Source organism: Mobula hypostoma, chromosome 9 (assembly GCF_963921235.1).
Source record: "Mobula hypostoma chromosome 9, sMobHyp1.1, whole genome shotgun sequence".
Classification (NCBI taxonomy): Eukaryota; Metazoa; Chordata; class Chondrichthyes; order Myliobatiformes; family Myliobatidae; genus Mobula; species Mobula hypostoma.
In genome coordinates this window covers 112,892,556-112,907,934 of record NC_086105.1, presented here as the reverse complement: position 1 = coordinate 112,907,934, position 15,379 = coordinate 112,892,556, and the positions used below count along the sequence as shown (strand labels likewise).

General features: G+C 39.7%; 1 protein-coding gene across 4 annotated transcripts in view; it reads right to left on the bottom strand.

Annotated features, from left to right (window-relative positions):
• Positions 1-15,379, bottom strand: part of smurf1 (SMAD specific E3 ubiquitin protein ligase 1) — a 147,280-nt gene that overhangs the window by 70,741 nt on the left and 61,160 nt on the right. For all 4 annotated transcript variants that reach the window (XM_063058935.1, XM_063058937.1, XM_063058938.1 and 1 more), the window contains exon 2: positions 1,628-1,666. In XM_063058935.1, coding sequence (XP_062915005.1) covers positions 1,628-1,666 — 39 coding nt within the window. The remainder of the gene's footprint in view (positions 1-1,627; positions 1,667-15,379) is intronic.

Here is a 15,379-nt window from a genome sequence, read left to right as displayed (position 1 = left end):
ATCAAGATGCAGCTCCAGTTCTTTAACACTTTCTCTGAGGAGCTGCAGCTCGGTGCAACTGATACAGATGTAGTTATCTGGGAGTCTGGAGGTCTCCCAACATTCCCACATCCCACACACAGAACAAAACACAATACCTGGAGCCATTCTTACTACCCTAACTATACACTAACAGATGATGAATGAGTATGGAAAACCTGATACTTTTGTTACCCAAGCCTGTTGAGCCAAAGCCAAAAGTCTCCCCACTCTGACATTGTCACACTCATGCAACAGCAGCTCTACTTGCCCTGCCTTATTTTTGTTTCACCTTGCTACTGAATCTTGAACTCAGACTGGTGGCTGTTCAAGCTCTGAAAAAGTAGCTATGAAGCACTGATTGTTAAAGCTTCCTTAACCTGGGTGAAGAAGAAGAAGAAAGCCCTTAACTCCGAGTGGAGTCATGGGGACGCCGTCATAATGGCGTTTTTTTTAGCAGGCTTTCTTATTTTTACGAGGCCGAGTTGCTAGCTCGACGCTCAACCCAGCACGGATGGAAAGCGTGCAAGGGAGGCGGATGGATTCGAACTTCGTTCCGAAGTCCAGCACTGATGCCACTATGCCACCAGCCGGCCCCTTAACGTGGGTGAACACACCTTTACTTTTCACCTTTGAACTACAAATAGACGGTATTTCAAGCGCTGAAAAAAAAGGGCTATGAGGCACTGATTTTTAAAGCTCCTTCCTTGACCTAGGTGAGACAACCACTTTGAGGCCACCTTTGGCTGGCTGCTACTGTCACTCATCAGCCACAGTTATAGCTGAGATAGGTATACCTGACATCATCATAAAATGCAATTTTATGATTTGGTGTGAGGCTCACTGCTCTTTTAAAGTCACTTGAATTGGTAAAGAGCAGAATTTGGGGTTCCATTTGAACTGTTAAATCTAACAACACAAAACAATTAAGCAACTGTTCATTGGAAGCCTTTTCCATGATTGCCATATCATGTAACATATGAGAGGTAACTGTAATTTTTTCAGGGTCACTAGTACTGGTGGCCACATCCTGCACAATGAACATAAGTATATATGATCATTCAGCCTTCATGCCTCTTCAACAATTAGAAATGATTGTGCCTAATCTTTTCCCATAGTGCAACTTTGCTGCACTAACATAATATTCCTCGATTTCTTAATATTCAAGTATCTTCTTTGAGGATATTCAGCGATGGAGTTTTGTTTTGATATGGACCTAATTTGATTGAAATATTAACCTTTCTGCAAAAATTAGCTTGGCAAGTTTCCTCACACAACAGAATTTCAACCTATAGATACGGGAGATGACCTAAATTTTTTCAGACACTTACTGCATGTATGGCGGCCTGAAACATGCCAGCCCTCTTCCATCAGAACATCCACTTCCTTATTAAATAGCAGATCTTCATAAGACTTTACCAAAGTACTCCATATTTGAAGCAATAGTTCACATAGAAACAAAGGTAACTGTTGCAATTTTAACTTATAAGGTTAGTTTCCCAACTATTACTGGGTACGCAGTAATTCTGGACCCACTTTTCCTTAATGGAATAATTAAGCTTTATTCCTCAGAAACCACAATATAGACACAATATAGTTTAATACTTACTGAAAAAATCCTTCTTGGCCAGACTTTTTGCACACAACACTGAAAAAAAAATAGAAGATTTGTTGGCATAATTTTTTCCTTTGCACTCACTCATCTTTCTCAAACTATGTCCCACAAACACCAGCAACCTTATATCCCTTTTCAGGACACAGGAGCATTAACGTATAACAGTTAATACACTATCTCACTGATACTGGCAACACATGTATGTGGGGCGGTAAAGTAGGCATATGACATATTTCTCTTCTTCGGTCAGTGAATTGAGTGTAAAAGTTGAGAAGTCATGTTACAGCTGTATCAGACTTTGATTAGGCCACATTTGGAGTATAGAGTGCAGTTCACATTGCTACATTTCAGGAGGACTTGGAGACTTTGTGAGGGTGCAGAAGAAGTTCACCAGCACAACGCTGATGAAAGTATGACTTTTCCCCAGGGTAGAAATTTCAAATACTAGAGGGCATAGCTTTAAGGTGAAAGAAAAGACTAACGTGGCAAGTTTTTTTTTCCTCAGAGAGTGGTAGGTGCTTGGAACGTGCTGTCAGGAAATGGTGCAAGTGGACAGAGTAATTTAGACAGACACATAAACAGGCAGTGAATTACCATATAACATGTTCAGACAAAGATGTGGTTTAAATTAGCAACATGGTTGGCACAGACATAGTGGGCTTGAGCTATATTGATTTATTGCTGTAATAAATAGCAAATGGCTACTATGAACAATTTTTGAATTAAAAGCAATTTAATTTTGTACTTACAGAAAGCATTAACATGGTTCCTCAAGAGATTATAAGCAAAAGTGCAAGTACTGAAAACAGGACTCAATTTTGTCATGTCAGTTTTAATTACCATATAAATATGAGGCAGAGAATGGCAATGAGAAGCCCAGTCTCTGGTGGGATGTGACCAGTAGTGGTCGCTAGAGGTTCATACTGGTGCCTCTGCTTTTCACCATAAGTATAATAATAGCTTCATAAAAGAAAGAGAACTCTACATTTAAGATTACATGTCACTAAGTTCTGGGCTTGGGGCATTTTTATTTAACTTTAATACATAAAAAGCTATTCACTGATCTCTTCTGGTGCAGCACAATTGTAGTGACCAGTGTTTGACTTGCTGGAACTGCACTTCTGTATTTCACCTCTTGGTGTCACTAAATAACAACATTTAAAGCACTCCAAATAAAAAGAAATAAAATGCACAAACCTTTTAAACTGATATATGCAAATTAAAGTGGCTATGTATATATAAGAATGGGTCACTTCAACAAATCAAAATAATAAGATGGTTCAGCTATTATGTAGCTATCTAATACTGAATACTATAAAAAGTCATTTTCTGGGGGTGGCAGATGAAAATGGAATGCACATTTATCAATTTAGCTCAAGGCTATACTGCTAATCTAAATGTAATATTGTGAATAAATCACAGAGCCATTTGAAATCAGACTTGCATTTTCCAGGTTCTGTCAACTAGAATCAATAAAATGTAACTTAGGAATGTGTCGTGTGTTTTCTATATTCCAACACTGGGAGAGCCAAATAATGTTTAGCATGACATTATTACAGCTCACGCCATCAAAATATGGAGTTCAAGTCCACTATCTTATGTAAGAAAGTTTGGTACATCCTTCCCACATCCATGTGGGTTTCCTCTGCCCATTGGTTTCCTCCCCCAATCCAAAGATTGGTTAACCGGTTAGAAGGTTAATTGGTTATTGTATATTGTCCTGTGATTAGGCCAGGGTTAAATTAGTGGGTTGCTGCGCAGCACGGTTTGGTGGGCCAGAACAGCCTGTTCCACGCTGTACCTCTAAATAAAATAATCAACAAAAATCTCCTAGTTGTAAAGCAGTTTCAGACATCCAAGAGTCATGAAACACGGAGCGAATACTTATTGTACTTGTTCACTAAATTCAATCCTCACATTGTATTTTTTAAAAGAAAGCTATCATTACCACATTGCAATGTAGGCATTAAAACATGAAATTTTACAATAAATCTGTATGTGATTCCATGTAGTGATGTTAAACATTTATTTAGACATCCAATGAATGCCGTCCTGACGAAGGGTCTCGGCCCGAAACATCAACTGTACCTCTTCCTGTAGATGCTGCCTGGCACCAGCATTTTTTGTGTGTGTTGACAGGATTTCACTTGATTTCTTCTCTTGCAAAGACATTTCTAAAATTTAGAATCTTTTACATATATAAGAGAAATAACTTGTATTTACTGAGCACCTTTTACAGGATATCCCAAATGCTTCACAACTATTACAATGTTGTGACTTGTTTTTCTGTGGGAACAAAGACAACAAATTTGGACATAGAGCCAGTATGATTATGATCTGTTTTAATGTTGACTTAAAGCTTAAAATTGGCCTCAGGAACTTTTGATTACTTCCACCTCTCTTAAAATATCATCTGAGACAATGCCTCAGCTAAAAAGTACTCTATCTTCTGAAAGGCAGTACCTCCCTTAGTGTTGGACAAGCTCTAATGCACCAGAGTGTCAGTTTGAACAGTGCTCAATTCTCTGAAGTGGTACTAACTCAGATATTACAGCACTATTAATGCAATTGAATGGTCACTTCAACACAGTGGTTACTAATCAAAGACATTCAGTGAAAATTTTAAAAACTTGCAGATGCTATAAATCAGGAAAAAACACTGAAAATTCTGGAAATACTCAGCAGGTCAAGTTGCACCTGTGAGAGAAAAAGTACAGCTAAAATGTCAGTCAAGAAGAATCTTTTGTTACAGAAACCCCTTCTCAACCTGAAATACTAGCTGTTTTTCTTTCTACTGTTGCAGCCTGGCCTACTGAGTACTTCCAGCTTTTCTTCCTGTATTAAATCGAAAGGATTTAGCATGCAATTGTGATGAATGGATTATGTCTGATTATATCATAAATCAAGTAAGAAAACAAACTAACTTCGTATACAGGTGGCCCCCGTCTTCCAAACGTTCGCTTTATGACACCTCGCTGTTACGAAAGACCTACATTAGTTACCTGTTTTCAATAACAGAAGGTGTTTTCACTGTTACAAAAAAAGGTAGCGCGCGCCCGAACAGCCAAGCTGCTCTCCCGGAACTGCATTCTAGCTGCCATTGCTTAAACACGTGCTTTATCTCCATTTGTTTTGTGCATCCGTTAGCAAGGTGAGTTCTAAGGTATCGGAAAAGCCTAAAAGAGCTCGTAAGGGTGTTACACTTAGCGTAAAACTAGACATAGTTAAGCGTTTCGATCGTGGTGAATGAAGTACGGACACTGTCCGCGCGTTGAACTTGCCTGCGTCCAGTATTCGCACTATTTATACGCAGAGAGAAAGAATTTTGAAAGCTGCCGATGTTACTGTTGGTCCTGCTTGAGGCAAGTGGTCTCTCTCAGTCAGCATCAGTAATGGATAAAATGGAAAGTCTGTTGCTTGAGTGGATTGATGGATGTACAAAGCGTGGTGTTCCGTTAAGCTTTCTTATACTTAAGGAGAAATCAGTCAGTCTTTTTAATACGCTGAAACAGAAAGCACTGGACGATGGTGATGAAAGTGTTGCGAAAGTGGAATTTAAAGGTAGTCATGGGTGGTTTGATTGGCTTCTGAGGCAAGGGCAGCTTCATAGTTTAACGTTTACTGGAGAGAGTGCTTCGGCTGATACTGAAACTGCCGAAAAGTTCCTAGCAGAACTGAAGAAAATAATTACAGAAAGTGGTTACAGGTGTCCCCCGCTTTTTGAAAGTTTGCTTTACGAAACCTCACTGTTACGAAAGACCTACATTAGTACCCTGTTTTCGCTTTCAGAAGGTGTTTTCACTGTTACGAAAAAAAAATCAGCGCACGCCCTGAGCAGCTGCTCTCCCCGGATTCGGAACTGCATTCTCGCCGGCATTGTTTAAACACGTCTCTGTCAGCAGCCGTTTGCAAGATGAGTTCTATGGTATCGGAAAAGCCTAAGAGAGCTTGTAAGGGTGTTACACTTAGCATAAAACTAGACATAATTAAGCGTTTCGATCATGGTGAACGAAGCAAGGACAAAGTGAGTTTGGCTTGTGGAAGCTGACGAAGATGATGTTGAAGAGGTTTTGACATCCCATGACCAAGAACTGATAGATGAAGAGCTGATGCAATTGGAAGAGGAAAGGATAACAATCGAAACCGAATGCAATAGCGAACTGAACGTGAAGCAACTGCATGGGATTTTCGCTGCAATGATAAAGTACGACTTTAATTTTGAAAGGGTACGTAGGTTTAGGGGATATTTGCAAGATGGTTTGAGTCCTTACAAAGAACTGTGTGATAGAAAAATGCGCGAGGCTCAGCAGTCAAGCAAGCCACAGCAGACGACAAACCTTGACCTTCGACATCGAGGCGGGCAGAGATAGAAGATGACCTGCCTACCCTAATGGAAACAGATGATGATGAGATGACACCCCAGTGTCCCACCACCCCAACCCCCGGGCCACGGACAGATACCAATTCGCGGAGAATGCAGCAGTAGCCGGGAGGCACACAGTACATCTTTAAGAAAAAAGCCAAAATAAACATGCTAATTAATTAGGTGCCGCCCGACATGTAATTGTCGGCCCAGATCAGAGATGACGCAATTGGAAATCGGCACTGATCTGGGCTGACAATTACATACCGGGCGGCACCTAATTAATTAGCATGTTTATTTTGGCTTTTTTCTTAAAGATGTGCTGAGTGCCTCCTGGCTACCGCTGCACCCCTGCATGCTTCGCGGCAATGTATCGCTCGGCGGCCTGGAGGGTGGGGGCCACTACACCACCCAACCTGCAACGACTCAGTCTAACACACCATCATCAGTGTGCTCAGCGCTGTCCCGATTCCAGTAAGTGATACTACACTGTACATACATTATTTCTACTTTATATAGGCTGTGTATTTTTACGTGTTATTTGGTATGATTTGGCAGCTTCATAGCTTAAAGGTTACTGGAGAGCGCTTGCGCCATGTTTTTGCCAACAGCGCTTGCGTGAGATTTTCTGCCGACAGCACTTGCGTGAGATTTTCGGTACGGAGAACAGTGCAGTAATGATTGTGGAGAAGTATTTCTACTTTATATAGGCTGTGTATTTATCATATCATTCCTGCTTTTACTATAAGTTACTGTTGTTTTAGGTTTTATGTGTTATTTGGCATGATTTGGTAGGTTATTTCTGGGTCTGCGAACGCTCACAAAATTTTCCCATATAAACAAATGGTACTTGCTTCATCGCTTTATGACATTTCGGCTTACGAACCGTTTCATAGGAACGCTCTACTTTCGGATGGCGGGGGAAACCTGTATTCGTATAAGTGTTTAACTGTGATGAAACTGCAATTTATTGGAGTCTTCCAGATTCCGGTAAGTGAAACTACAATGTACATACATTATTTCTACTTTATATAGGCTGTGTATTTTTATGTGTTATTTGGTATGATTTGGCAGCTTCATAGCTTAAAGGTTACTGGAGATAGTGTTTCCGCCAAGAGCGCTTGCGCTGTGTTTCTGCCGAGAGTGCTGCCGTGAGATTTTCGCTGTGCTAGACAGTGCTGCAGAAAGGTATTTCTACTTTATATAGGCTGTGTATTGATTATATCATTCCTGCTTTTACTATATGTTACTGTTATTTTAGGTTTTATGTGTTATTTGGCATGATTTTGTAGGTTATTTTTTGGGTCTGGGAACGCTCAAGAATTTTTCCCATATTAATAAATAGCAATTGCTTATTCACTTTACGACACTCCGGCTTACGAACCGTTTCATAGGAACGCTCTACCTTCAGATAGCGGGGGAAACCTGTATCATGCTGGAATTACACAAAGCATTAATACTGTATCACAAAATAATATAACCAGATTTAAGGAAACAATATTTGCTGGTGAAATTGAAGACTCGGCGCTCTCGGGTTTTATTGAGCAGGGTAATTAAACAATACAAATAAACACAAAAGGTTCTTCAAATACTGGAACTTCAGAGCAGCACACACAAAATGCTGCAGGAACTCAGCAGGTCAGGCAGCATCCATAGAGGAATAAACATCTAAGGCCGAGATCCTTCACCAGGACAAGGTACAAAATAAAACCAAATTCTGTTTAGCCGTCATCTAATTCTGTCTTGGATGAGACCTAGGAGCTGCACGTCTTACTCCTTTGCAGAGATAAATGAGTGAGCTTAATGAATGTGAACCCAGGGCAGCACAGACACAAGTAACTTTGAGCAAGAAAAAGATTTAGAAAAAAAAATGTTAAAACAGTAGTGAGTTAAGACATACATGGATACTAGGTATCTGTGCATCTGTGTTGAGTGTAATTTATTGAGGTCTGAACATTAATCTACTTGGTCCATGACCCAAGGCATTTCAATTGAGACAAGAGAAATGGAAAACTGAAGAAAATTTACATACAAATCTCTGACACTTAGAAGACATTTATAGCAGATTCTCAGTGAAGATTTTCACACTAGACACAGAAAGACCACTTATCTCAATACCATTTTAAATAAGCTTGTCCGTAGGAAGGACAGAAAGGCATGGAAAACTCAGCAAATCAGAAGTGATGGGTGAACGATACAGAAAAGCTTAAAAAATGCATTAAAATACAGAGAGATTCTGATCTGTAATTGATTTGGGGTGGAAAGTTTGACTGGTTTAGTGTTAAATTTATTACAATTCTCATAGTTTTCTAGCACAGATATCACAGGTACCCCACTGAAAACACCCATCCAAGCAGCACGTTGCTATGCTAGGAACCTGGTGCAAAATCCTGCCTTCCCCATATAGTGCAAGGAATCTGATGTGAGTCACCACCTTCCACTTGCGCTCCCACAACAATGAGCTCCTGGTCTTGTGCTCTTGAACAGCTGTTGACCATTTCCACCAATGTCAGCCAGTGCAAGTACAGTCCTTGGTCCTGCAGCTCTGCACTGCTCATTCTTGTTTGCATTACACCAGCCCTCATAAGCAGTTGCTGTACATCGCCTCGATGGCTGATTCCAAACCAAGCAGTGAGCTGGTAAATTCAAGGTAGGAGAACCAGTAATGGTAAGGGTTGACATCAGTCACCCAGCACAGTAGTGTGAAGGGTGCAGTTTTGTATGAGGTTCCTAACAAGGCAGCATGCAGCAATAGTGAAAGCAGTAGTGCATGCAAAGTTCCCGATAGGGCAATGTGAAGGAGTGGATGACCCCTTGTGGTTCCAATTCCACTTGTGCTCTCATTCTTTCATAAACATTCAGAACACCAAACAAGGTCCCTGTGTATTTTCGCAAATCCAAGTCGAAACACTGATCAAATATTTCACATGCTAGACCATGCAATGATGCTTACAATTGGAACCAACCCATTTTCAGTCATTTTGCTACAGATCATGGAAGATTGCTTGGAAACCAGCAAGGTACATAATTATTTTTAAAGGAATTTTTTTATTACTTGGAAGGATGCTGGAAATTGGATTCAAATAGAAATTGGGTCAAGATCAAGATTCAACATTCATTTATCACATGAACACTGAAACATAGTGAAATTAATCTTTTGTGTTAACAACCAAACACAACCTAAAGATTTCTCCAAGAAGCCTAAGATACTCACTGATGATTCACAAATCATCATAAAATTAAAGACAAACAACAGGAATTCTGCAGATGCTGGAAATTCAAGCAACATACATCAAAGTTGCTGGTGAACGCAGCAGGCCAAGCAGCATCTATAGGAAGAGGCGCAGTCGACGTTTCAGGCCGAGACCCTTCGTCAGGACTGGTCTCAGCCTGAAACGTTGACTGCGCCTCTTCCTATAGATGCTGCTTGGCCTGCTGCGTTCACCAGCAACTTTGATGTATGTTGATAAAATTAAAGAGTTCATGTCTGCTTGTAGAAGCATCTGAAACAAACATTCAGGTATGGGTTCATGTGTGGCAGATGTTTCTTTTGACACTTAAATAAGTGTAAACATCATCATCATCATAAATATTAACTGATTTACATTTGATATTCCATCATCACGAAGAACCATTCCATCAACATTTTAAAACATATCATTAACTGGACCCATCATATAAATTCTTGATTTTGTCTGAAACAGTTCCATGAAAAGAACCAACCCCATATGTCAATATCAAGAACAGAAAATGGAATATTGTTTTTTTTTTCCAGGCTCAACTGTGTTAGGTAGTGGAATGCTCCAAAAATCAGTTCCTGGCATTTTATCTTAATAACCTGAAAGAGGGGCCAAAGCATGGGCATTGAAGTTTGTTGATACTGTAATAACCGGGAGGGTATATTGCAAGGAGAATTTCGCTCTACAACAGGATATCTATAGGTTGAGTGAACGGGTGAAAGCAAATGAAGTTTAATGTGGACAAGTATAAGATTATGCATTTGGGTACGAGGAACCTAAAGGCAGATTAAAGGCAGAAAAACTGGAGGCAAATGCACATTGGTTTTTATAATTGAGCTGAAGCTGAAATATACAGAAGTATTGTTAGAATTGTGTATGGTACTGGTGAGGCCACACCTCAAATTTTGACAGGCTCCTCTATTTAAATTTGCAAGGCAGCTGGAAATATAAAGTAACACCTGTCCTTGCCGATGAAAGCCACAATGGATAAAATTAATGCCATTAAAAATGCGATGGCAAGATAATGTTACTCAATTTATTGCAAAACTTGACCTGATTTTACGGAAACTTGATCACGCAGCACCATTGAGTCCAAAGGTAATATCTATAATCTCCTTTCTATATCTTGAGTATTGAAATTAGATGCAATGCCCGTGTTATATTTTTAATTAACACTAATAAAATAAAGTTCACTTTGTTTGAATTTAGATATAGGTTAGGACTGCTACTGAATGCAAAAATACTATAAATGTATGATAAATATCATACCATATTTGTATAATCCTCAAAATAAAGTAACACACAATTCAGTAAAACATAAATTGTTTATTTTAATACTTTTAAACACTTGGGAGTATAACAGAGAGGATAAGTGCCAGTAATAAACTAAGACCATGGCTGAAATTACTCTTAACATATACATAAGATTCAATTGGATGCTGTCTGGATTGGAGTGCATTAGTTGTTAGGTGAGGCTGGTTAAACATGAATTATTTTGTCTGTAACATTGAAGGCAGAAGGGTAATCTAACATAAAATGGAGAGGCTCAGATAGGGTAGACAGAGTCTCTTTCCCTAAGTGGAAATATCAAATATTAATTTGTCAAATATCAATATTGAACATTGTCCAGTCCAAAACTTGCATCCTAAATATATTCTGTATGAGGAAGTATCCACTTGCACGTTTTAATAAGAACTACAACTGATTATTCATTTGCAGGTTGCATTTTAACTGAAATTATTACACATCATTAACATATTGCTGAATATTATCTTCAGCATCTATAGAACATTGACTTTAACTTAAAGAAATAAGTACAAGTTATCCCCAGAGCGCAATTATGATCTGAGCAAACATACCACAGCTCAAATAAACAAAGATGCAATAAGCAACAGGTTTATTTTTGAATCAGTTAGACCAGGGGTCCCCAACCTTTTTTGCACTGTGGACCGGTTTCATATTGACAATATTCTTGTGGACCGGCCGACTGGAGGGGGGTGGGGTAGGGTTGCCAACGGACAAGAGTAGCAGTCAAATACGTTGTGTTTACCCCGAGAAAGACTACAATGACCATATTATATGATATTATCATTTAAAGAAAAATTGGATAGGTATATGGACAGGAAAGGAATGGAGGGTTATGGGCTGAATACAGGTCGGTGGGACTAGGTGAGAGTAGCGTTCGGCACGGACTAGAAGGGCAGAGATGGCCTGTTTCCGTGCTGTAATTGTTATATCAGTCACTTATAAGTCAATAGCATCATAACATTTTAAGTAACGTTTGGATATTAAACACACAGCGCATATTTTCCCCGTATGAACATATAAAATCATTGCAACGCACCAATATCGCTAAATCAGTGGGAGCCCTGGGCTGAATACTTGTTTCCCTGCAACAAGACGGTCCCATCGAGGGGTGGTGGGAGACAGCGATACTCGAAAGGGGTTCCTTATGTCCAGTCTATTCTGCAATTTAGTTTTCGTTGCATTCATTGCAGAGATATGTTGGAAATGGAAGCAACGTTTTCAGTGCTTCCGTGGCTATCTCCGGATATTTAGCCTTGACTTTGATCCAGAATGCCGGCAAAGCTGTTATGTCAAACATACTTTTCAGCCCACCATCATTTGCAAGCTCGAGGAGTTGATCTCCTTCCCACGCTGATATGGATGACGCGTGGGTAATGAGCTCGCGTGTGTTCAAGCTTAACAGTGGGCATGACAGGGAATGAGGAAAGGTGCAGCTGACTCATATCGCCAAATCATATTGTTTCCTCGCGGCCCGGTAGCACATGCTTTGCGGCCTGGTACCGGTCCACTGCCCGGTGGTTGGGGACCGCTGAGTTAGACTGTTACCCCAGTCATGCTTCAAATCTGCAATGTTTATTTTGTTCTATTCTTCAGATTTAAACTGAAAAGATTATGCATCAAAATCCTTATAAACAAAATAATAAAAAGTATAAAGCACTTCCCCACCAGTTCAGGTGATCATTAAAATAATTCCAGTGCAGAACCATACAGTGAACATTCCACAACTGATAAAAGAGGTTATTTTGAAAGTGAAGGTCAGTCTCGTGGGTAAAATAAGCTATTCATGACATGAGAATGTAGACAACAGAAACCAGGATGAAGTAGGGAGGTTGCAGAGAATAGGTACTGCAGGGAAGCAGCAAACACAGTTGTAAGGATGCTTTCAGTCCTGATGTCTCAGAGGAATAAATCAGGAGCAGAACCAGGTTTATTATCACTGACATACATCATGGAATTTGTTGTTTTGTAGCAGTAGTACTGTGTAAGGCAAAAATTACTAGGTTACAAAAATAAATAAATAGTACAAAAAATAAATAACCAGGTAGTGAATGCAACCAGTCAGAATTAGTTGTAAAACAAAAAAATCAAGACATTACGTCTCTCTAAATTAATCCTGGAGAGATGAAAATTTGTAATGAAGGTCACTAAGAATTACAAGCACACAACTAACTTGTTTTGTTCTGCTCCTGTGAATCAAGGTGGAACCCAAATCAGAAGAAATATTCAGGATGAAGATGACTGATGGTTAATTCGACTTTGTGGAGATTAAAGCACAGCGAGGCTCAAAACAGACCTGTATAGATGATTTTTCTATTAAATGTGAAGCATGTATGTGACTAGGATTTTGAGGACATTAAATAGCCTTTGTCCACATTTTGCTCATTGCTACTACTGAAGCTTGGGTCAACATTAGTTCGCATGTTATAGCTGAAGATTTCAGAGGAGCTTGTTGATTTTCAGAATAGGTCTTTTACAGTATAAAGATGACATAATTAAACAGTAATGCAGAGTTAGTGGCATATGTATTTCTCAAGGTTGCTTATATTGTAACTTTAAATTGTAAAAACAGTAAGTTAAAGTAGTCCTTTATTCCTATCTGAACCAAGATCATAGTCATAAGAGTCACAGAGCTGTTATTCTATCTTGTCCCATCAACCCTCAGCTGGACCATAGCCCTCTATATCCCTCCCATCCAGTACCCATCCAAATCTCCCTTAAATGTTGCAATCAAACCTGCATCCACACTTACGCTGACAGTTCATTCCACACTCGTATCATCCTCTGAGTGAAGAATTTCCCCCCAGGTTTCCCCAGATATTTCAACTTTCACACTTAACCTATGACCACAAGTTTTCGGCTCACCTAATCTCAGTGGAAAACTCCTGCTTGCATTTGCCCTATCTATACGCCTCATAATTTTGTACACTTATATCAAATTTTTCCTCATTCTCCTATGCTCCAGGGAATAAAGACATAACCAATTAATATTTTCCCTGTACTCTTTTCAATCTTGTATCTTTCCTATAGCTAAGTGACCAGAACTGCACTCTAAATTCAGCCTCACCTGGTCCAGATCCTGCTGCTAGCTTTGATAGCCTTCCTTGTTGTCCCCTATGCCCCAAATCTTGGTTTCCTCCTTCCTCAGCTCCAATTTAACCCTGCTCCACTCCACATCCCCCCTATCCTGGAGCAGCACTAGCAAACCTTCCAGCAAGGATATTGATCCCCCTCAAGTTTGGTGCACACTGCCCTATTTGTACAGGCCTCACGTTCCCTGGAAGAGAAGCCAATGACCAAAAATCTGAAACCCTCCCTCCTGCACTATCTCCTTAGCCACTTGCTAAACTGTATTATGTTCATATTTCTAGCCTCACTAGCATGGGTAGCAGGTCTGAGATCACTACCCTACAGGTCGTGCCCTTTAACTTATTAGCTAACACCTAAGCAGGACTTCATCACCCTTCCTGCCCGTTACTGGACCTCGACTTTTAGCTGCTGACCCTCCCCCTAAGAATGCTATGCACTCAATAATGATTTCCATGATAATATACCCAGAAGGCAACATACCATCTAGGAATCTAGTTCTCATCCACAGAACCTCCTATTTGTTCCCCTAATCAATTAGTTCCTCTCACTACTGCTCGCCTCTTCTCCTCCCACTTTCTTTCTGAGCCACAGAGCCAGATTCAGTGCCAGTGACCTGACTGCTGTGGTTTTCCTCTGCAAGATCATCTCCCTAATGGTATCAAAAACAATATACTTGTTATTGAGGGGAATGGCCACATGTGTACTCTGCACTGGCTGCCTATCCCCTTTCCCTCTCCTGACTCTGATCCAACACCTGACTGAGTGTTGTTTTGATCATGCTTTAACAAATGATTTGCGGTTTTTTAATGCCTCTATTTAAATATCCAAAGGTCACAGATTTCCCTTGAAGCTTGGCTTGGTTTGGCTTTGCTCTTGTTCAGTCTGAACAATTCTAAACCGAATGTATTTGATGTGCCTAGTGCAAGTAACTTGTTAACAATAAAGACAAGAAAATCTGCAGTTGCTGGAAATCCAAGCAACGCACACAAAATGCTGGAGTATCTCAGCAGGCCAGACAGCATCTATGGAAAAGAGTAAACAGTCAACATAAACAGTGAACAGGAGTCCTGATGAAGGGTCTTGGCCCGAAACTTCAACTGTTCACTCCTTTCCATAGATGATGCCTTGCCTGCTGAGTTCCTTCAGCATTTTGTCTGTGTTGTTTATTAACAATAAATGCCTCTACAGTTTCTTGCATTTTCTACTCTGCCATCTCCCTTGAAAGGAGTTGGTTAAGCACAACCAATATTAACAATTCACTTAAGTAATATCAAAAAGTATGAGGTGTGTCCCATGCAAATTATATATATATATATATATAGTAGTAGTAGGCAAAACTGGAAAAGTTTTGGTGTCGTTTCTACTGTAGTACTTGTACTCTAATTGTATCCAAGGAAATTAAGCAGGAATGGAAGAGAATCACCTGTAAGAATGAAAGAGACTGCCTTTTCTTTAAATAATACCAAATTAACTTTAAATTCAACTTATCTAGCTATATATTTTGATTTTGAAGTTGAATTTGATTTTAATGCAGTCAAATCTATTAGACACTAACATTTTATGTACCTATAAAATAGAGAAAGCAAGAAATAATGAAAAGGACAGACAGACTGTTGATTTTGTTGTTCTGCTCTGATTGTAATCATGTGGAATTTCAAAACCAAACAACACTCATTAGAAAACAACAGAAAAGGCCAAGGTAGGAAGTGATGTTCTTTGAGAATAATGGGATTCCTAGTCTCCTCCCAC